Below are 22,033 nucleotides of genomic sequence, written 5' to 3'. Positions count from 1 at the left end.
CTTTAGCTTTGGACATTCTCTTTTGTAATGGCCTATTCCATCACAATAAAGACAGCTTGATGTGGACTTGTCCTGCTTTGATTTAGCATTGCCCTTGGACTTTCCACCTTTCTTGAATGGTCTCTTTCTAGCCTTGAGTAAATCTTTGGCTTCACAGTCCAGTACTATTTCAGCCTTTCTGACAAGGTGAATAAATTCTGCAACTGTTTCTTCTCTTGGTTCACTTAGGTATAGTTTCTTGAAGCGACCAAACCCACTGTGTAGTGAATTGAGCAAGACAGAGACTGCCATCCTTTCGCTTATTGGTGTTCCTAGTAGACTTAGGCGATCAAAATATGAACACATAAGATCCACATGGAACCTCAGTGGGACGCCTACCCTTTGTTTAGTGCGAAGGAGCTGAACATGTGTTTCTTGGACCTCCATCCTATAACACCTGTTGGGAGAACTAACCTTTAGACCAGACATTGATTCAATCAACTCATGGACGTTCAGGTCCCTGTCCTCCGTACTTCCACGACAGATATCCCTCAGATTTTTGATGAGCGTAAAAGGTTCATAGGCTACAAACCTTCTAGCCCAATCATCAGGGATATTGTTCAGCATGAGACTCATAACCTTTTTGAGATCCGCATCCCAGGCGTAAAATCTCTCAGGGGTCATGTCTCTGGCATAGTAGCTTGGCATGGGATGTGACAGTACATACTCAAGCCCATTGAGTTTGACTATTTCAACTAGCTTAGCTTCCCATTCAAGAAAATTTGTCAGGTTCAGCTTGACCATAAGCTCAGAACACATGATGATGTTTTGATTGTTGTTTGCCATATTAAAACTACAATTGAAAAGAATAAACAAATAAATAACCATTCACAGTTTCTCTTAATAAACTTTAATTCTAGCATACATGCATAATTCAATGTTTATTAAGCATTTTATTCAAATTATGTGTTCCGGCAGGTGTGAATAAAATGATTCCAAGATCCTAAAATCATTGAAGAACTAAGCACAGTTTGTCGACTTAATCCTAGAACATCTTAGGTAAGCAAAAGCCTTTTGCCAATAGTCTAGAAACTATTCTTGGTTGATAGGTACGTCTAAGAACTTATTAGGTAAACCTATCGAATTTGCCACGACATAAAAGGACTCCTTACTTATATCGTTGAGTTTCACCAAAACTAACATGTACTCACAATTATTTGTGTACCTTGCCCCTTTAGGACCAATAAGTAACACCTCGCTGAGCGAAAACTATTACTAGATTGATGTAAAGGATATCCAAGCAAGTGTATATTTTGGCATGGCACCTTTTAACTCAATTTTTAAGTTTGGAACTTAAGGCTCTTACTATGTTGGTTAGATTTTAAGTGAACTAAAATCCTTAATCATGCAACATAATCAAGCTTTTGATCTCATGCATTTTAAGACATATTTAAAACAATAAATAACTTAAAACATGCATAAGATATTTGTGATCTAGTATGGCCCGACTTCATCTTGAAGCTTTGACTTCAAAGTCCGTCTTGAAAATCTCCGTGGGAGGCACCATTTTCTTCAAATAGGATAAGCTATAACTAATTACAACTATTTGATGGTTCGCAGACCATATTTGAATTGAAAAATAACTTTGGTACTTTAGACCAATTACATTCAAATTAATGGTACGCAGACCATATTTTCTATCCTATTTGGCCATACTAGTCACTTCATAACCTGCAAAACAGTACATATACAATATATACCATTCACCCATTCATTATCATGAATGGCCCACATAGCTGGTTAGTAAAACACATTATGCATCACGTAAACATTTGCAGCAATTAATCAAGGGCACCAATAATCTACCAATTATTCAGTCCTTATTAATTCTAATCAAGTTGTTTTAACCTTAAGGATTTGTAGACCTAATCAAGAGTTTATGACTAAAAAGCGCTCCCACTTAAACCAATAAATTCATATGCTTTACCAATTTTAAACATAAAAATGTATTTCTAGTCTAACCGGAAACATACAAATTTAATTAAAATTTAAAGCTCATATAAATTTATAATTGAATCCAAAAAGTTTAATTTAATTTCAGTCGCATTTAAATTAATTCATGATTTTAATTTTAGTAAAATAATTAGAATAAATAACATTTATTATAATTATAATATTCAAAATTAAAATCCAAGAAAATAATTTAAATTATTAATTTTAAAATTAATTAAAATTACGTGAACTGAAATTTTCAAATTAAACATTCAAAACGATCTAATCGTAACGCAAACACCCTACGCGTAGCACGCCCATGGGCCGCACGCACACAGCCATCGCTGGCCATGCGCGCGCAGCCCATGCGCTCGTCGCATAGCTGCTGCATCCCTATCGCAAGCCTCCGCACGCATTGGTGCTCGCTGCGCGCGCCAGCGCTCATCGCACGCGGGCTATCGCTCGCAGTGCGCGCGCGACATCGCTCGCTGGGCGCGCGAGCCATCGCTCGCTGGGCGCGCGACATCGCTCGCTGGGCGCGCGAGCCATCGCTCGCTGGGCGCGCGACATCGCTCGCTGGGCGGGCGACATCGCTCGCTGTGCGCGCGAGCAATGCTAGGCGCAGCGCTCGTGGCACGAGAGCTTGCGCTCGCTGCGCGCTCTTGTGCGAGGCAGCGCGCGTTGTGGCGCAGCTCGCTTGCTGCCCACACGCGACTGCCTTGGCTCGCCCTACGCCCATGCCCATTCGTCCATTGGTCGTGGCACACGACACAAGGCAGGGCTGCTGCCTTGTGCTCGTGCACTACGCCCTTGCTCATTGCATTCGTGCCGCACGGGCGACGAGCTCCCTTGCTCGTCGTCGCATGCCCGCATTATACAACACCCCTTAAGGGTAACACGAAGCGTCCATTGCTTCGTGCGTGCAAGTTATATGAACGAATCGCATAAAAATTTAAAATTTATATTTAAAATTAATGACAAATTAATAAATAATATTAATTTCATAATTTTAGGGCGAAAAAATCGAAAATTTATTATTCAATTGATTTCCGATTGTTATGGATTCAAGTCTAGGTCATAAAAATTTAAAATTTATCATAAATTTACAATTTTTATGGTGGTTTTTAATCATAGGTTTCTAATTAAATTACAATTAATTATGAAAATCAAATTAATTCTAAATTATTCTAATTTTCAACAAATTAATCATAATTACAAATTAGATTGCATAATTAACAAGACTAGGCATTCAAACTTGTTAAACATATGCAGTAGGTCAATCAAAAATTCAAGATTTATCAACAAGAATCGCAAATATTTAATTTAACATCTTAAATTTACGAAATTTTGCATTCGAAAAACTAAAACCTTCGAAAAGTCATAGTTAGGCTTCGAATTTGAGAATTCTGGGTTCGGCAGAAAAATATTATTTTTGTCAAAATTTTAGAATTCCTTTTACATGCGGAATTGACACAAAAATCACTCAATTCGGATGAGTAACGAAGAAACTGCCGAAAAACTGCGTACGTATAATTAAATAAACGCAATTTGCAATTAATTAACAATTACGAAAATTAATCACCCCTTTTAATTCTTGCAAATTTGTAATATTTAACCATGTTCATGCAATTTAGATTATGAAAATAATAAGGGGCTCGTGATACCACTGTTAGGTTATGATACATATGACAATTCATAAATCATGCGGAAAAACCATAAACCCAGGAAAACATATTATTTACACATAATCATTTAGCATAGATTAGATGCATACTCTTTGTTGCGTGCCTTCCCTAGCTGCGCCCGAACCGAACAAGAACAAGTCTTTAGGACTCCAAGTGTCGTCCCTCCGTAGATAGTCCACAGCACGTCCGGATCCGCCTTAAGATTGACCAACTAGAATCGCCCTTAAGGTACTATTATTTTCGGCACTTTATAGGCAAATGTGTGACTGCATTTTTCTCTCAAAAACTCACTTTGAATACTTTGAAACTTGTGTTATAAATTGTGAGCCCTAGCCTCATATTTATAGCGGTATGGAAAGGGAATCGAAATCCTATTCAGATACAAATTAATTAAACCTAGAATCATACAAGAACTCTAATTTAATTAATTTATCAAATAGAATTAGGAATTTAATCATTAACCGAACTCTGCATGTTTTAGGAAACGTGCACGAACACAAACACTTGCACACACACGCACGGCAGCCACGATGGGCCCCATGCGTGCGCGCGAGCAGCAGCCCACTCAGCGCCCGCGCGCGCTGCGCGCTGCGCGTGCTGTGCGCGCTGTGCGCTGCGCGTGCTGTGCGTGCTGTGCGCGCTGTGCGCGCTGTGCGCGCTGCGCGCTGCGCGCAGCCTGCTGGGCCTGGCCTTGCGCTGGGCCTGGCGTGGCTGTTTGTGCGGCGCGCCTGGCTTGCTGGGCGATGGCCTGGCTTCGTGCTGGGCCTCGTCCGGCAGGCCTCGTCCGATGCTTATTCGTACGATGCGCTTCCGATTAAATTTTCCGATTCCGGAATTCATTTCCGATACGAACAATATTTAATATTTCCGATTCCGGAATTAATTTCCGTTTCGAACAAATATTTAATATTTCCGTTTCCGGAATTATTTTCCGATTCCGGTAATATTTCCGATTCTGACAATATTTCCGTTTCCGGCAATATTTCCGATTCTGGCAATATTTCCATTTCCGATAATATTTTCCGATACGTACCATGTTTCCGTTTCCGGCAACATCTACGACTTGGATAATATTTATATTTCCGATACGATCCATATTTCCGTTTCCGGCAATATCATCGTTTCCGGAGTATTCATTTCTTGCCTGTGACGATCTTAGCTCCCACTGAAACCAAGATCCGTCGGTTCCGAATATTCATAGATGGAGTATTTAATGCCATTAAATACTTGATCCGTTTACGTACTATTTGTGTGACCCTACGGGTTCAGTCAAGAGTAAGCTGTGGATTAATATCATTAATTCCACTTGAACTGAAGCGGCCTCTAGCTAGGCATTCAGCTCACTTGATCTCACTGAATTATTAACTTGTTAATTAATACTGAACCGCATTTATTAGACTTATCATAGAATGCATACTTGGACCAAGGGCATTATTTCCTTCAACAACACGTAATCCTTCAAACGAGGATTACGAGGATTCTCTTTCCCGAACTTGTAATCAGGAGCCGAGTCGTGAATAGTCTTCAGATCCAAAGAGATGCCCAAAATCACAGGATCAAGGCAGCTAAAGCCGTACTCTGCAGAAACAAAGCACAAAAACGAGTCAGTAAGACGAGGGAAAAAGGAGGAGGACAAACTCACTGAAACACGGTCCCAGCCGAAAGACACCTACCCCTGTCAAAAATCCTGCTGAGACCGGCGACAGCAAGAATGTCCTCCCGCAAGATGTAGTTGAGGTTCGGGAGCCAGCTAGACGGCAGTTTGTAGTTGTCCTCCCGAGCCAAAAACCACTGGAGGAGATCCACGTAGTGGTGATGGTTCCGATCCGGAGCAGCCACGCCTCCCATATCAGGATCAGGAGTCACAAACCAATTCGGAGGGCGATAAAAATTGGGATGCTTCGGATCCGTCGGCACGCGAACAAGCAACCACTCCGTCTTCCACTTATGGTCAGAACTGAGGTAAGGGTATGCCGTAATATAGTTCGGCTCCCCTCTCCTTCGGGATTTCTTGTTGATGATGGTACACCAACCATACCCATCACCCTTGGAAGCATGATTGAAAGACAGATCGTGGAGATCGCGAAAAACGGCGACAGAGCAGGGAAAGTTAACAAAATCGCACACCCATCTAAATCCGATGATGTGCCTCATAGATTTGGGTGTAAGTTGGGCCAAACTGATGTTGTACGACACCAGGAGCTCGGAAATGAATGGATCCAAGGGAAAACGGAGACCGTTCTCCAAGTGATGAGTGTACACAGAGATGAACCCCCTCGGCGGATGAGTCACCCGAGGACGCTCCTGATCAGGAAGCTCACACCAGTACCCCAAGGCGTGCTGGATTCCGTATAGCTCCTCGGCCCTCCGATGGTAGTTCCCCAGCTTCGCCTCCACCAACCAGTCACCATTGACCGATTTCTCCAACGGACCATCGATCTTGGTAGTCTCATGCAAGATCGGGGCATACTTGCCCTTCGGATCAGCTTCAGTCCAATGAACTAGAAACTCAGGGTAAGGACGGCATACACCCGAAGAACCAGCTTTCTTACCAGAAGTAGCGCGTTCAGACACGCCAGACCCGCCAACAACATCATCTTTGGAAGCGTCCCAACCAGTCGAACGTTTCTCCACCGGCCTCTCCGAAGGCCGACCCCTCGAAGTTTTCTGTACCTTTCCCGAAGGCACATCCTCCCTCTCACTAGAGGAGCCAACGACGAACTTACTTTTGCCCTTATTCTTTGCCATGGTCGCGAATTCTCGGTCTAGGGTTTAGATTGAGGAGTAGAAGAAAGAACGAAGAAGTAAGGAGAATTCAGAAACAAATTACCTTTTTCCGAAGCGGAATTCGCCGATAAAACGAACGACGCAAGTTCCCGAAGTCTAAAGCTGGCTGAATTTCGTAGATCTGAAGAAACTCGAAAACCGCGATCGCCGGAAAAAGAGAGGAAGTTTGTCTAAAAGAGAGAGAAAGTAAAGTTTGAAGGAAGTTTAGCGCCCGGTATTTATAGAAAAGGGAAGCGTATCAACTTCTTTTCAACCCACGATCTCCACGACACAATGCAAATCCCAACACTTGTCATCAATGCAAATCATCCCTTTTCAAAAAAAGAGAGGGAACTTTTGGACTTCTGACAATTGGAAACCCACCCATTTAATTCTAAATGGACCGGGTCTGGGGGGCATGTTGTTTGGGCTCCCAATTGATTCTCAATTGGGCCACTAAGTCCAAAGCCCAATGGCTCTAAACAACAGCATCAAACCTACCAATGGCTAGTCAGCCATCCATCAAGGCCCAAGGCCCAATAGCAATAAATGACCTATGGGCATTTATTATGCAAACACTATAAATAGGCCGCCAAGGCTCACACCTCAAGGGACGTCCAATTTATCGCCTTAAGACTACTCTTCTAGAGAACTTCTCTCTAGAATCCGAGCATCATTCTTACTTAGGCATCGGAGGGGCTTTCCTCGGAAACACCCCCGAGGCTAGTGACTTTGCTCTTGTGCAGGTGAATTCGGACTCGACTCATTCAAGCAAGCAAGATCTTCAACACATACGAAAGGGGCCTTCATTCGAAGCCCATTGTTTCCATCTTTATAACACCGGAACACTAATTATGGGCCTTTATTTAGTATTATCTCAATTTACACCCCTAGTTGGATATGTTGTAAAAGTTTATCCAACATGAAGTATTAAGTATAGGAATGTTAATTATTCCTTAAAATAATACGGAGTATTTGGTATAACATTAACAGAGGTATTATATGTATTCACACGGGAGTGGACACCCAAAAAAGTCACCCTCGAAATTTTCCACCCTTTATAGAATAGAGATGTATAAAAGAGTTTTATCATAGAGGTCTTTACCAAGTATGCCTATTTTCATCCTAAACATATAAATATAACTAGTGAAATGAAAATAATAAGAGGAAAAGAATAGTTCAAACGTTTAACACTAGAAATATTGTCATGAAAAATGTTACTATGAGTATGTTCTATCAACCATTCCGCCATAAGTTGATAAACATGTTGCGTCAAATGAATTCCGTCCCAACTCACGTGTTTGTAAGGATGTTCGCAAATAGGACCTCTTTTACTTCCGCAATGATCACAACAAGCTATTTGCATAACATCTTTATCAAACCCTATAAAAACAATCACATAATTAATATCATGACATGAAGCGTTAGACATCAGATTATGAAGTGTTTATGTTATAACCTAAGTAAGAAACACAATTAAGAGCGTAAATAAGAACACACAGATTTAACGTGGTTCACTAAGAGTATTCCCATCGGTTGCCCATAAGAGTTGGGCATAAGGAGATATAGTGTAAAAAAATACTTAAAATATCAGATTTCACCAAGGGGTGGTAATACGGGTCAATGGATCAGGTTCTGGTTTGGTTTCAGGTGGATTTCGGGTTGTGTCAAAAATATCAAAAACATTGTAAAACTTAATATTACTACAAAATATGACAAATGGGTCAAATCGAGTCGATTTCAAGTTAATCAGGTTCAGTTCAGGTTGGTTGGGGTTTCTCTCAATAATTTCAGGTTGGGTTCAAGTAGAGTTATCAGGTCGGGTCAGAAATTGCCGGCCCTTATTTTAGGAGAAAGAAAAGCTTTGCCTAGGTCATGGCCATGATCTTTGGACAAGGGTGGACAAAAGCTTTGATTGCGCCAGTTGTCAAAATTATATTGGACCACTAGGTTTATTTTTTCTTCTAATTTTTTTGTTTGTCATTTACACGTGAATGATGAGTGAAATGGAGTACTAGTTTCATCAACTATGACCACAAAGTTAAAGGCAATCAATGGGAATTATGGGCATAACTGCATAAGTGGGTATGGGGATTGGGCATAAGTGAGGTGGAAGAGATGGATATTAATTAAGCATATGATGATCACCATTGCATTGGGTAATGTATGGCTATACTCTAGCAATGTATTAGCTACGTCCACATGCGGAGGAGATAAATACTGATTACTGATTATAGAATACAGGTCTCTTTTGCAGTAAGAGACTTGATCGATTCAATGCATATTTTAACAGTTTAGGGTATACTAACCGAGAGAAGTGGCATTTCGAAGGATTTCTCGCAAGGCTGTGTAATAGTCTGCGTAAACAATTGTTACATATGGGTAATCCTCTTGAATTTCTCCAATAGCTTGTTGTATTTGATTGTTGTGAAATACCGCAAAGGCATTCAAATGTTTTAGGCATTGGAGTTCATCATACTTGCTCGCGTCATTTGTTTTAAACATGTCAAGGTAACATGTCATGCAACCAATCGGAAAGTTTCCCGGGACAACAATTCGGATGGCACCAAGATTAATAACTTCCTGCATGAACAACAGTTAGCATAGATATGAGGTTTTCTAAACATCAAGTGACTTGTGACCAAATTGAACATAAGTCACCCAATACAACCATTTTTAATACCAGCTCATAATATGTAAGTACAACAATAAGGCAAATAACTTAGTAATTGTATTTCTAAAAATTTGAGAACGTATTCACCTTTATGGTCTCTTTTATAACCTGCACAACTTCAGGCACCATTTTATAGATGTCTTCTATTGGATTTCCTTGAAAAAATGCCCAATTATAGTCGTTTCCTCCGATTTCACCCATCATAATAAGTGCCGTTGCAAGTTTTTCTTTGCACTCTGAAATTACAAATTAATATAGAGAATTTGGTTATCAAGTTTTTATACTTCAATTTTCAGTAATCCAGTTTGACTTTTACAATCTTCCTAGAGTTTATATTTTACTACTAAATAAAGAACAAGTGTTATTTACTTGTACGTAAAGGTTGTGGGCTGGATCGGGGTTCGGACCAAGCCAATGGGTCGTGGGCTGGATTGGGGTTCGGACCAATCCAATGGGTTGTAGGCTAAAACGGGCCCAAGCACACACAAACCCGTTTTGTAACGGGTCAACCCGAGCCAAAAATTGCAAATGTGGTACAGGCTCATGTGTCGGGCCAAGACTTGCCGTGTTTCTTCCAAAAAATGCGCCCCTCCCTCCCCCCCACGACTTCGTGCTTTGTGTCGGGTCGGGCTTTTCCGTGTTGGTCGGGTCTTGCCTCGGGCCGGGCCGGCCCACATCCATATTTATTTGTACGAATTAAACCGCAGTTTTATTGCTAAATATGTAATCACTTCGTATTTATTTAAGTGATACACTTGTTTTTTCCGGCTGTATTTATTTAAGAGATACACTTGTTATTTTTAGTAACTTACCAACCCCACAATCTAATTAAATAACCTATCTAATACTTCCTCCATTTTTTTTCAATTGCACCATTTAGGTTTTGACACTATTCACATATACTTATATAGTTATTTTTTGTAAGTTATATGTAATGAAAAATATATTCATGTGGGATCTAGTTAGATTCGTCTCGAAATATACTTTCAAATTATCAAATTTTTATAATTTTTTCAAGTTTATAATGACAGATATTAATAGTTAAAATAGTGCATTGGCAAGCGTGAAATCTAATATGGTGCAATTAAGAAAAATGGAGGAAGTATATCCTATGTCCCACCCCCTATTAAACAAATAATTTCAGAACTACACCCCACCCCACCCCACCCGAGGATTGCTAAACCTCAAGTGGCTTGTGTCCATATGGACACAAGTGACTCAAATACAATTATTTTTAGTACCAACACAGCATATATCAGTACCAATAACACAAATAATTTGTATTGGTACTTCTTAGTAATGTATTGGAATACCAATATTATACTAGTCTTAGTACCGATACCAAATTAGCGTGTACCAATTACAAGCCACTTGTGTCCATATGGACACAAGTCACTTGAGGCCAAGACTTCCTTACCCCCACCCCTTTAAAATGACACGGTCTCCACTTGTTTTACTTATTAAAATATTTACCCTAACTTCACTTGTTTTATTAATTTATTTCATTCAATTCTTCTTCTTAATACCGTGATCGACCACGTGTATGCCTTAAATAAATACAAAGGGAGTAATGGCTAAGTTGAGAATATGTTACCTGATGCAGTAGAGCAGATGGAATGAAGATGGGACTTGAACCAATCAAGCTGCACTAATAAGGAACTATTTGTTGGACAGTTTTTAATATCTTTCATAGCTAATGTAGAACAGTTCATTGCAGTGGCTGCAGCAACAGCAAAGTTTACACCATGAGTGAAGTTACCCTCTCTGTTATGATAAGGATCAAGAAATGGCAGCTTGAAGAACCTGGCTGCACCGATAGGAACCAATAGCAATTAATACTGAGTACGTTTTTATTCTCGTTCACCTTAATTGTATTGTTTATTAGATCAGACTAGACCGGACCAAAAAAGACAAAAAAACACTCGCGAAAAAAATTCAAACTAGAACAGACATAAAGTAGAAAAAGTATACCAAATCAGGTGGAGAGAATAAGGTCGTGGTACATGTAAAGATGGTTGTGGGCCGGCCCGGCCCAAGTCCTTACCCGACACAAAAAAGTCCATTCCGGAACGAGCATGAAGTCGTGGGCCGTGGGTCAGGTCTTGACAGCAATTTTTTTGGAAAAAGCACGACATAATTCGACCCGACCCGACAAAACACGCCTAAATTTAGAAAAAAGGCAAAGGCATGATGGCCCGACCCAGCCCGTGGGCCTGGACCATATAAAGATGGTTGTTGGCCGGGCCGATCCGCGTCCTAACTTAACACGAAAAAACCCGGCCCGGCCCGGCCCGAAATGAGCACGAAGTCGTGGGTCGGGCAACATTTTTCACGACATAATTCGACTCAACAAAGCACGCTAGTCTAGAAAAATTGGCTTAGGCACGACGGCCCGCCCCGGCCCATTGGTCTGAACCATGTTTTGAAATTTCCGAACCTGCCCGGCACGATGTAGAATGGGCTTGGCTTGGGCCCGATCCACAACCATCTTTGCCGTACAGGGGAAGGCCGAGCAGCTAGGCTCGTAACAAATCTAGCTAATATGCATAGAATTAGAACAGCCAACGAATGGAATTCTTACAGAAATAGTCAATGATGAGAAGTCCATCGGAGCAGCGACCGGTTGGCTTGTGGAAAAATGTAAGGCCATAGGGTGAGTTTGCAAAGTTAGAAGTTGGATGTTCACGAATGAAGTTGCCTGTATCTGACATTGAATCTCCAAACTGATAGATAGCTTCGATGGTTGTTGTTCTTCTGGAAATGCATAAATTATATGTGTATCCATCATCAAGAACAGAGGATGGTGTGAGTATAGAAAACATAGACAATAAGACAAAAGAAAATTTTAATTAAGATCACAAAGAATTGAGTTAATATTCAAATTTATTTATTTATTTATTTATTATATAAAACAAACTAAAACAAGAAAAATGTAAAGATCATTTTAAAAACAGATTAACAAAGAAAGAAACTGGGGCAAATAAAGAGAGACAAAAGGAGTATACGCTAAGTTCGCTAACTGACTCAAGTGTTACAAATTGGGTACTTGATGAGTACTCCCTCCGTCCCGGAATACTCGACCCCCGGCACAGAGTTTAAGGAACTTGAATTGACTTATTTAATTTAATAGGTAGTAGTTGATAGTGGGGTATTATTTTAATGTAGTTAGTGGGAGGTGGGTTAAGAGGTGGGGTTGGGGGAGAGTAGGGGTTGAATTTTTAATTATTTTTTGTATGGAGTAGGGGGTAGGTGGGTTAATAGGGGTGGAGTGAGAAATAATATAATATTGTTAAAATATTTTCATTTTTAGAAACAGGTCAAGTATTAAGGGACGGCCCGATAAGGAAAACATGTCAAGTATTCCGGGACGGAGGGAGTATATAATAACATACACAATAGAAAAATTAAGATCACAAATAATTGACGTAAGATTCAAATTTATTTATTATTGTAAAACACACTAAAATAAAAAGGGAAAAGATCATTTTAAAACGGAGGTAAATAGGGCAAACTAAAAGAGGCGGTAGGATTATACACTAATTAACTGACTCAAGTGTTACAAATTGGGTATGTTCAAGATAGTTTTAGATGTCTCTATGTATTTTCATGACAAAGTTTTAGACGTCACATGTATAGATGTATTCAAAGTCAAAGTTCTAAATGTTCGGATGTAGTGGTGTATTTTTGTGTTAATTTCGCCCGGATTAACGAGTTAGACACTTTGAAATAATGAAATGAAAGGGAATGATAAGGAAAATCCTTCCCTAAAAATGCCCCTTGTGGGGATTGAATCTCCAAACCTAATTAAAGATTAGGTTGGAATGTGAAATCTTTTCGACTAGTCTAACTTTGGATTCGTTGTTGTCATTACAATAGAACATAAGTTTGCTTTCAAGTAACGGCTATTTTTGTATAAGACCGCCTTACCAGAAAGACCACTTTAATTGTTTAACTTATTGGTTTCATTGATTAACTAATTATTTTTAGTGCTTAACTAATTAGTTCCATTGTTTATTTAATTAGTTTCACTGATTAACTAATTGATTTCATTGCTTGACTTATATGACACCAAGACGGTCTTTTGTGCAAGACCCCCTTGATTAAAAAAAATTGTATTCGTGTAAAGATGACTATAGACCGGGCCGGATTTCTACATCGTGTCGAACCGTACTGGGCCGAAAATTTTAAAATAGGGCACATGTCTACAGACCCTCGAGTCGATCCGTCGTACCTAAGCCTAATTTTACTATTTTAGCATGATTTATCATATCGGGTCGAACCGTCGTCCCCAAACCTTTTCTTTTTTACTAAATTCAGTGTGATTTGTCGGATGAAATCGTACCATATATTTTCATGCTCTTTCCTATTTAAATGGGCCCAGGCCTGACCCGGCCCACGGCCATCACTACTTTCGGGTATACATGATTTTAGACTTTTAGGTAGAAAATGATAAAAGTGGTGGAAAGAAAAGGCCTTAGCCTCTACAGTCAACGCATTATTAGAAACGCAGTTAGGGGATAATACAAAATTACAAATCTAACATTGCATCACTAATTTAATCATCAAACTGGATCTGCAAATACGTACAATACTATACAGACAACACCCAAACAATAAAAGAAAGCTTAATTAATTAATTATGATAAAAAGAACTTGGGAATGCAGCAAATTATGAATGAAACAGTGAGGTAATTAATTAAAGGGGAAAAAACCTGGGATTTTGTTGAGGGGATGATTGCAAGTGATTAAGACCGTCTGATGATGATGCAATTCTGATGGGATTGAAGGTGGATGGTAATGATACAGCTGCGTAGCAGAGGATTACTGCTGCTGCTAAAATGAAGGGGAGATATAATGAGGTGCGACCAGCCATTTTTGGAGGAGATAAAATGAGAAATTATTGAGAAGAGTAAGAATCTAATAGAATAGCCTATGTTAAAAATAAAAGAAATAAAAATTAGAAAATTACGATTAATGTTCAACAATTTCGTTATGGTGGGGCCAACACTGCCACCAACCATTCATCCAGTATGGAAGAATTGGAGATCTTTTTGTAGGCTATGAATCTATGATTAACCATTTAAAATGATAGATTTCTGTTTTGTTTTGTTTTCTTTACTTTATTCTTAATACTTATTAGATCAGATCATAAAAATTAGATAAGGGCCCTGTTTGGTAACAAGAGGTTAGAGGTTAGTTGTTTACTGTTTACATTAGCAGTTAGCTGATTAACTTTTTGTTTAGCAGATTTGACTGCTGATTTGACTAACTGTTTATATGAATGTGTTTGGTAACACTTAGCTGGTTGCTAAAAGCTGTTAGCTATTTGATTGTGTAAAATGACATTTATGGACATTGCTCTTTAATTTGTGTTATTTATTTTATTTCTCAATAGTTAAGTTGTAAATGATGAATTGCTAATTCCAAATACAATTTTTTTAAGGATAAATATTTTATGGTTATGAATAATTTTTATGCTCTAAACACTTATTTGTTTAACAAATTGTTGTAAGAATTGAAAATAATAACGCACTAAAAATTGTCAAAAATTCACTAACATAAAATGAAGAGTTTCATGGCTAACAAGGCTTATAGTTAAACACTATTTATCATTAATCACCATAGTAATAGTTTGTCTTTCTTTTCCCAATTTATCTTTATGCATATAACTTCAAGCAAATCTTATTTTGGTATAAAACGCTATTTAACACCACTTTCTTAATCACCTAAATAATTGTCAAGTAAATGGCAACTCATACAATTAGTAGCAACATATATGACATCGTAAAATTAAACATTTTGATCAATGCATAACAATGAAAAGAAGTCCATGTAAAATCCTAGTACAACAACATACTCCCTCCGTTCCTAAATGATGTATCCGTTTCCATTTTAAGCGTTTCTTTTTGTTGTATCCGTTTTTATTTTTGGTCATACATTTTATCCTAAAATACCCTTACCTTTCTATCTAATTACCAAAATACCTAAAGATTTCCAAAATACCAAAATACCTAAAGATTCCCCACCTAAATTTCTCCACTCCATTATTTAATTCTTTTCCGTTCCCCATATACCCACTCTCTCACCTCCTTTATCACCCATCATTATCACTCCCCTCTCTTACCTTATTTCTTTTTTTTTTTTTTTTTTTTTTTAATTATAATCTCTTACATACAATCATTTTTCTTACACTCAATCATTACACTTATACCAATACAAATTAAGATTCCAATTTTCTTAAAAACACCACCCTTTTCCAAATGGATACATCATTTAGGAACGGAGGGAGTAAAATTTATATAAAAAAAACACTACTAAACATTTATTCGAACAAGCAACACATTAACATTAGACCTGATCAAGATGAGCCCGGCCCGCCCGAATTTTTTGCGGGTTTGGGCAGAATTTTCCGGCCCGATTTCCGGGCCCGGCCCGACCCGACCCGAAAATTTTATTTTTTTGGGCGGGTTTGGGAAACACAAAAATACACTTTTTAGTTATAAATTTGGCCCGGCCCGAAAATGGCTCGAAAAGCCCGGTAGGCCCGACCCGAAAATAACGGGTTTGGGCACAAAATTTTGGCTCGAATCTTAGCCCGGCCCGGCCCTGCCCGGCCCGACATAGCGGGCTGATTTTTTACGCTCAAGCCCGGGCCGGCCCGCCATTTGATCAGGTCTAATGTTTATGAAGAGCGACGTCGTCGTCGTCGTCTACTTCTCATTAAACTAGTAGTAATTTCCTCACGAACTTTTGTCATTTCATTAGTACTCACACGTTGAACTTCCTGTGTAGAACCACACTCGACATCCATAGATACTTCAGGAGGAATAAAAGTGGGGTCTTCATCTATGATCTTGAATCCCGGGTCAGGAACTTTGCTTAATCTTATGTAATTGTGCAATGCAAAACAAGCACAAACAATTCTATTTTGGTCTTGTAATGAATATTTTGGCATAGTTCTTAATATTTCCCATCGTGCCTTCAAAATTCCAAATGACCGCTCAATGCAACTCCTTAAGGAAGAGTGGGCACGATTGAAAATTTCTCGAGGCCCTCTTGGAATTGCCCCGTGAAATTCGGTTTGATGATACCTTTTCTTGTGGTAGGGAGTCAAATACCCTTCTCTTTCCGGATACCCTTTATCTACCAAGTAATATTTTCCTATCATGAAAAGACCCGTATATAATTAAAATGCATTGATAAAAATATCAAAGAGAGTAAGTGAAATGAATGATGCAGATTACCAGGAGGAAGTTTTGGAAAGTTAAGACTTGGATTGCCAATAGTATCAAGAAAGATACGAGAGTCATGAGCCGATCCCTCCCAACCGGTTAGCACGTAAGTAAAAAGCAAATCAAAGTGTAGGTGTTCCTTTCCTTCCTCTATATCGCAATTGATCCTCTTCAGCAATTATAACATCTATATGAGTGCCATCAATGGCTCCAATGCAATCCTAGTATGATAAAATTAATATAACATCTAAGTAAGATATGAAAAACAACAAATGTACAAATAATTACCTTAAAATGTGGCATATATCGAGTATCATCTACAATTTGTGAAGGGATTTCCTTGAACTCAGGATCTCTCGGCCTTAGTATATCTCTTGATAAACCATCCATGGCATCCAAAACTTCTTTAAAAATTCTGCTTACAGTTTCACCGGAGTGTTGAAATCTCTCGTGAGCATCTCGGTTTGACTGTGCCTTACTAAGAATGTAAACAAATAACCCCACTTTTTCTAAAATTGACATTCTCTCCGAAGGTAACAACCCATACTTACTTTCTAAATCAATGCATAATTGTCGAAATGTGCATCGTGTCATTCTAAACATGTTAAAACAACATTTTTCATGACCAGTTAACATTTCATGCATCCAATTTTCTACTTTTTGAAATGAAGTCATGCATGGTATTTTGTAAATGTACTTTACATAATAAATAGAAGTATAACCTAGTGCACATGCCACAGAGTCCCAAAATGCGCTGTTTTTACGCCTCTTTCTTATTCTATTGCGTATAGCACACAAATCCATACCTGCAAGTATATTCAATACAATATCATTCCATTAAATTATATTATATTAAAGAAACACCAAACACAAATATGTGTCACAAGCATTACATACGTTCATACTGCATTCATAGTTACAAAATATCAATGTTATCAGGTTGCATATACATACCAAAATTGCAAAACTGAAACAAGTATGCATATTAATGCCTTACATCCCAATAATAAAACCAATTAAAAGTTCCATCCAATAGAGAATACTAACTGAGAGTTGTAATCTAGATACTACCCATACACATTAATACCCGATGATAAAACCCGGGTAGTACTAATACTAGACTAAAGTTAGTTCATTGTTCACCCACTCTTCTCAAACAAATATTTTATCCATTGAAGCCTTGTGTTGTCATCTGGCATTCCATTGAGAAGTATCCTTTTTTGGGGATCTTCGATCATGGTGCAAGCAAAACAAAATTCCGGGCTACCAGGAATTAAGCCATCCATAGACACCAACTTTGCCAATGACTCAGCAAGTGTATTAGACGAGTCATTGAGTGTCCGTGCTTCAAGGTTCATCAATTCCATATCCTTGATGTTCCTCTCAGTAACAACTTTCACCATTGTATCTAGCTTTTCCATCAATAGTGCCGCTCCTCCTTTTCTACTACCAGATTCTGTCCTACAACTTTTTGAGCTCTCTGCAACATCATTTTCAGAACTTCTTTTAGTTCCTCTAGCTCCACGTTCAGTTGATTGTGGAGGAGGAGAAGGAGATGGGGAAGGATTTGGAGTAGAATCATGAAAAGTATCATGCCAATCCATGTTAGTTTGGGTATGAATGATACCACCATTCTCACTCATTTGATCATCATACTCGGGTGGCATATTACTAGCATTACCACCATGACTAAGATTACCAGCACCAAGGGGTGGAAGGGGGATATAAACAAAAGGGGAGACTTGTTTTGAGCGTTGAACAGGAGTATACTTAAGCCCCCCTTGAGCAACTGAAACTCCAAATAGTTGTTCCATCTTGTATTCATGTTCAGGCTCAATACCTTCAAATTGAAAAGCTTTAAAATGCATATTTTCCTATAAAGAAAGAAAAAAAAATTATCTTGCAATTAACCTTTTGTGTTTAATTTTCTATGTGAGTTATTAAATTTGATATAAATTAGCTAACCTCAATTTTGTTCTTCCACCATTCGTCACTAGCACTTATTGTTCCTTTTTCATGATCCCAACCTTATCCGGTTTTTTCCTTTAAGTGCTCTCCAAAGACTCCATCGATTTCTCATCCAATCCCATTTGTTTTTCAGTTTGTTCTTGTCGTATGCCAACCTCGTTCTTTTAGTGAACTCCACTTCGATCACCTTCCATGGCATTCTTTGTGAGACTGTAGCACCTTTTTTACCCTTACTCCTTTCGGCAAATTGAATACACAAATCACAGAATATGTGTAAAGTTTCTCTAGACCAACTAGCTCGACCTATCTCTCTCATCGAACCTTCACTTCCCTCATTGTCCTTCTGGTTGTTTTGCGCCATCTTCTATGCTTATCAAAACAAATTTTAAGTAATTAATAAATAGGAAAACAAGCTCAATTTATCGGGAAATTCTAATAGAAAATCTATTCTTATCTTACTGTAAACTTATAAAATCATTTCAGGCATAAACTAGTTGCATTTCTTATTCCAGCAATTAGATAGAACCGGTTGAATTGACAATGAACCAAATTCATTATTACAAAGTCAAACAATAACAATTACACATTCATAATCAGTTAAAGTGCGAAAAACTTAGTATTCGGTTATTTAACATATACGGAGTAACCAAAATACAATGCCAAACTGAAGTATTGAACCCCTTATTGTTGATTTGCGGTCAAATGTTCACCACTCTTTTCATATTCTCATAAAACTGAAACCTATAATTTATTTTTGTTGGTTTGCGGTCAAATGTGTGTTTGATAGAGGAGTATCATAGTTATATTGTGACACATAATAATGTAAATAAATACTCCGTATAAATGAATTGTTCTATGATTTTATCAAAGAGAATCAATCAGATGAGTAAGGGTTTGTTATTTCCAGATGAATTGGAAACAATATTTTTCAATGCCCCAACAAAAGAACGTATTTAATTGACTAATTAGTATTAACAACAACAAAAACGAACCCTTTCTCATCTACCAAACAAACCCAGATAAACGAATTCATACGAATTTTTTGAGGAAAAAAAACCCCAAAAACTATTTAATTTACCAACTTGCATATATTTTTGTTAATATATTGGGAATGAAAGTGAAAAACCGACATAAATATAAATTAAACAACTAACCTCTTTGATGGTAATCAGATTTTACAAGCTCCTCCCTTGTATTTCCAGATCTGACATGGGAGATAAGAGGAGAGGATGAAGAGGATTTGAAGAGGAGGCAGGCAACTAGGCAAGCAAATGACTGAAGACCGAAAAGATGTAGGTTAAGTATGGGCAAAATAGTCTTTTACAATATTGGACTAAAATCCTCTGAAGAAAACGTTGCTTTGAGCAGCGTATTTCAAAACGGAGGATTGAGCCAAATAATCTTTTCCAAACCTCTATCTACCAAACACCCCTATACTTAAAACCTCTAATTTTGCCCCAAACCTCTCTCTACCAAACAAGGCCAAGATAGAACCAAATTGGACCATACCAGAAAAAATAAAAAATACCCAACAAAAAAAACAAAACAGACCAGAAAGTAGATAAATTGGACCAGACATGATGAAGAGAACAAGGACAATACAATAATTGAAAATGCACAAATTTTCAGGTAATTATATAAAATTGGTTAATTTGGTGTGTAAGTACTCCGCAGGTAAAAGTGAGAATTAAACAAGTTTATGAAAGGTAAGTGAAGAAATATTTTATTCATTGTAGACACTTTAAAAGCGTACTTCCCAACCTAATTAATTTCATTTGTTTAAATTTTACCGTTTGTTAATTAATCTGGATCTGACATACGTGAACTGAACTCGCTTGATGAACAAACCTACCCAATTTATTCATAACAATTCATGAACATTGCAAATTTGCAATAATAGGCTCGTGGTCCGCTAAAAGGTCAAATAAGCCTGTCATGACAAAAATAGAGCTCATGATATATTGATATCCATAAACTCTTGATACCCAATGAATCATTCTTTGTTGGATATACCTTCATATAATTTTCCTATCCAAATATCATATGCCCAATTTCGATTTGAAATGAAAGAGATACGAGTTATGGGTTATTTCTTAAAACCAGACTCAAACGCGCCTTCATTAATCTCTATTATATAAAGGAAGAGCTGAGGTCTTTTCGGTAATATCACTTTTGGTGTCCTCATTTAAAAGACCAATTTACCCTTCATACTTTCAAAATATGATTATTTATTGATTTAAAAAGCTATTGTTATTGTTTTAAAAAGCTAATAAATAATTATTCATTTTAAAAAATGAAAAGTTATTAAATAAGGAAGATTCATTTTAAAAACTGATTCAGTCGTTATAAGCTATCAAAAAAGGAAAAAAAAAGCTATTAAGAAAAGTAAAAAAATTATCTCACTGTTATTTAGTCAACACTCATTCAATCAATTAACCCCACCTCTGACCTAAAAAGGAAAACTCCCTCGAAAGAAAGGGTTTGCTACCTCGAAAAAAAGGGAAACCCTATCACGCCGTGGTTGAATCTCCGGTCAGTATGGCCGATGAAATTGTCGAAAAATACTCAAATTTACAGTTGGAAGATGAAGAAAACGATCTGGTGGACCTCAGTGCGGTAGATTCTACGGAATCAGATGAGAGGGTTTCTCTCATGCTCGTGGGGAAGTTGTTGACAGATAGGGCATACAATGTTGAAGGGTTTAAACGAACGATGAGTCAGGCGTGGTCTTTGGTGGGGAAGGTGATCATTCGTACCATTGGCTCGGGTAGATTCGTCTTTCAATTTTTCCATTGGCGCGATAAGGAGAAAGTAATGGCGGGGAGACCATGGTGTTTCGAGCAGTGTCTACTTATACTCAATGACATCACAAGTAATGAGCAGCCTAATGCTGTAGTACTTAATAACTCTCCGTTTTGGGTACGAATTGAAAATTTACCGTTTAATTGTCGATCGGATGCTCACATTAAAGCTATTGCGGCAAACATCGGGGGGTTGCTTGAAATTGAGGAAGATATTTTAGGCCTATAAAGGACAGGAGGATGAGGGTTATGATGGATGTTAACAAACCCTTACGTAGAACCCAGAATGTGGTGAATAGGGAGGGGAAGATTGTAAAGGTGAAGCTCAAGTATGAACGTCTCCCGTTTTTTTGCTTCATGTGCGGTGTAATGGGGCACAGTGAGAGGGATTGTTGCACAGTTACAGAGGAACAAAAAAAACGAGGCCCAGGGTGGGGAAATTGGTTGAAGGCGTCGCCCCAGAAGGGTAGAATGCATAATGCGGAGGAAGTGAAGGAGATTACAGCAGCTAGGAAAATCCTGTTTGTAGCAAAACCTGTGACAGTGAATTCGCTTCTTTACCCTAATTGTTCGGGCACTGGCACGAGGGAGGAGAAGGAAAAGGAGGAGTGTGAGAAGAGGACTGACAAGGAAGATAATACGGGGGAGGTGAACGATAAGGACCTTCTAAGTGAAGGAAATAATGCCCTTGGTCCAAGTATGCATTCAATGTTAAGTCTAATAAATGCGGTTCAGTATTAATTAACAAGTTAATAATTCAGTGAGATCAAGTGAGCTGAATGCCTAGCTAGAGGCCGCTTCAGATCAAGTGGAATTAATGATATTAATCCACAGCTTACTCTTGACTGAACCCGTAGGGTCACACAAATAGTACGTAAACGGATCAAGTATTTAATGGCATTAAATACTCCATCTATGGATATTCGGAATCGACGG

At 38.3% G+C, this 22,033-nt stretch overlaps 3 protein-coding genes across 9 annotated transcripts; 1 reads left to right on the top strand and 2 right to left on the bottom strand.

Annotated features, from left to right (window-relative positions):
* Positions 1-7,455: 7,455 nt before the first annotated feature.
* Positions 7,456-14,108, bottom strand: LOC110805218 (acetylajmalan esterase). Its single transcript, XM_022010820.2, has 6 exons — positions 13,809-14,108; positions 11,678-11,850; positions 10,691-10,903; positions 9,184-9,332; positions 8,732-9,005; positions 7,456-7,805 (listed from the first exon to the last, which is right to left on the bottom strand). The coding sequence occupies exons 1-6, from the start codon at positions 13,967-13,969 to the stop codon at positions 7,543-7,545; spliced, it is 1,233 nt and encodes a 410-aa protein (XP_021866512.1). The 5' UTR covers positions 13,970-14,108; the 3' UTR covers positions 7,456-7,542.
* A 171-nt stretch (positions 14,109-14,279) lies between these two features.
* LOC110805220 (protein ALP1-like) lies at positions 14,280-19,665 on the bottom strand. Of its 7 annotated transcripts, XM_056836450.1 has the most exons (6): positions 19,451-19,605; positions 18,294-18,660; positions 17,051-17,134; positions 16,617-16,743; positions 16,341-16,497; positions 14,280-16,257 (listed from the first exon to the last, which is right to left on the bottom strand). In XM_056836450.1, the coding sequence occupies exons 3-6, from the start codon at positions 17,059-17,061 to the stop codon at positions 15,779-15,781; spliced, it is 774 nt and encodes a 257-aa protein (XP_056692428.1). In that variant the 5' UTR covers positions 17,062-17,134; positions 18,294-18,660; positions 19,451-19,605; the 3' UTR covers positions 14,280-15,778. The 7 variants fall into 7 exon arrangements, with proteins under 7 accessions (XP_056692428.1, XP_021866515.1, XP_056692426.1 ...); XM_022010823.2 differs by lacking the exon at positions 18,294-18,660 and having other exon boundaries at positions 19,451-19,665; XM_056836448.1 differs by having other exon boundaries at positions 16,617-17,134.
* A 1,169-nt stretch (positions 19,666-20,834) lies between these two features.
* Positions 20,835-21,326, top strand: LOC110805226 (uncharacterized). Its single transcript, XM_022010832.1, has one exon. It carries the CDS (start codon positions 20,835-20,837, stop codon positions 21,324-21,326), a length of 492 nt encoding a protein of 163 aa, XP_021866524.1.
* Positions 21,327-22,033: the final 707 nt, after the last annotated feature.

This window comes from Spinacia oleracea, chromosome 2, assembly GCF_020520425.1.
Source record: "Spinacia oleracea cultivar Varoflay chromosome 2, BTI_SOV_V1, whole genome shotgun sequence".
Classification (NCBI taxonomy): domain Eukaryota; kingdom Viridiplantae; phylum Streptophyta; class Magnoliopsida; order Caryophyllales; family Amaranthaceae; genus Spinacia; species Spinacia oleracea.
Note: the sequence above shows the minus strand (reverse complement) of the source record. Positions and strands in the feature narration are given on the sequence as shown.

Bases quoted from the DNA above. Each gene is read 5' to 3' on its own strand.
- LOC110805220 (XM_056836449.1), bottom strand. From the start codon at position 17,132: ATGGATTTGTGTGCTATACGCAATAGAATAAGAAAGAGGCGTAAAAAC. The intron at 16,498-16,616 runs GTAATTATTTGT...TAATTGCTGAAG, and splicing joins GATATATGCCACATTTTAAG to AGGATCAATTGCGATATAGA. The intron at 16,258-16,340 runs GTAATCTGCATC...TTTTCATGATAG, and splicing joins CTTTCCAAAACTTCCTCCTG to GAAAATATTACTTGGTAGAT.
- LOC110805218 (XM_022010820.2), bottom strand. From the start codon at position 13,969: ATGGCTGGTCGCACCTCATTATATCTCCCCTTCATTTTAGCAGCAGCA. The intron at 11,851-13,808 runs GTTTTTTCCCCT...ATGCATTTCCAG, and splicing joins TCCCCTCAACAAAATCCCAG to AAGAACAACAACCATCGAAG. The intron at 9,006-9,183 runs GTGAATACGTTC...TTGTTCATGCAG, and splicing joins TTATAAAAGAGACCATAAAG to GAAGTTATTAATCTTGGTGC.
- LOC110805226 (XM_022010832.1), top strand. From the start codon at position 20,835: ATGGCCGATGAAATTGTCGAAAAATACTCAAATTTACAGTTGGAAGAT.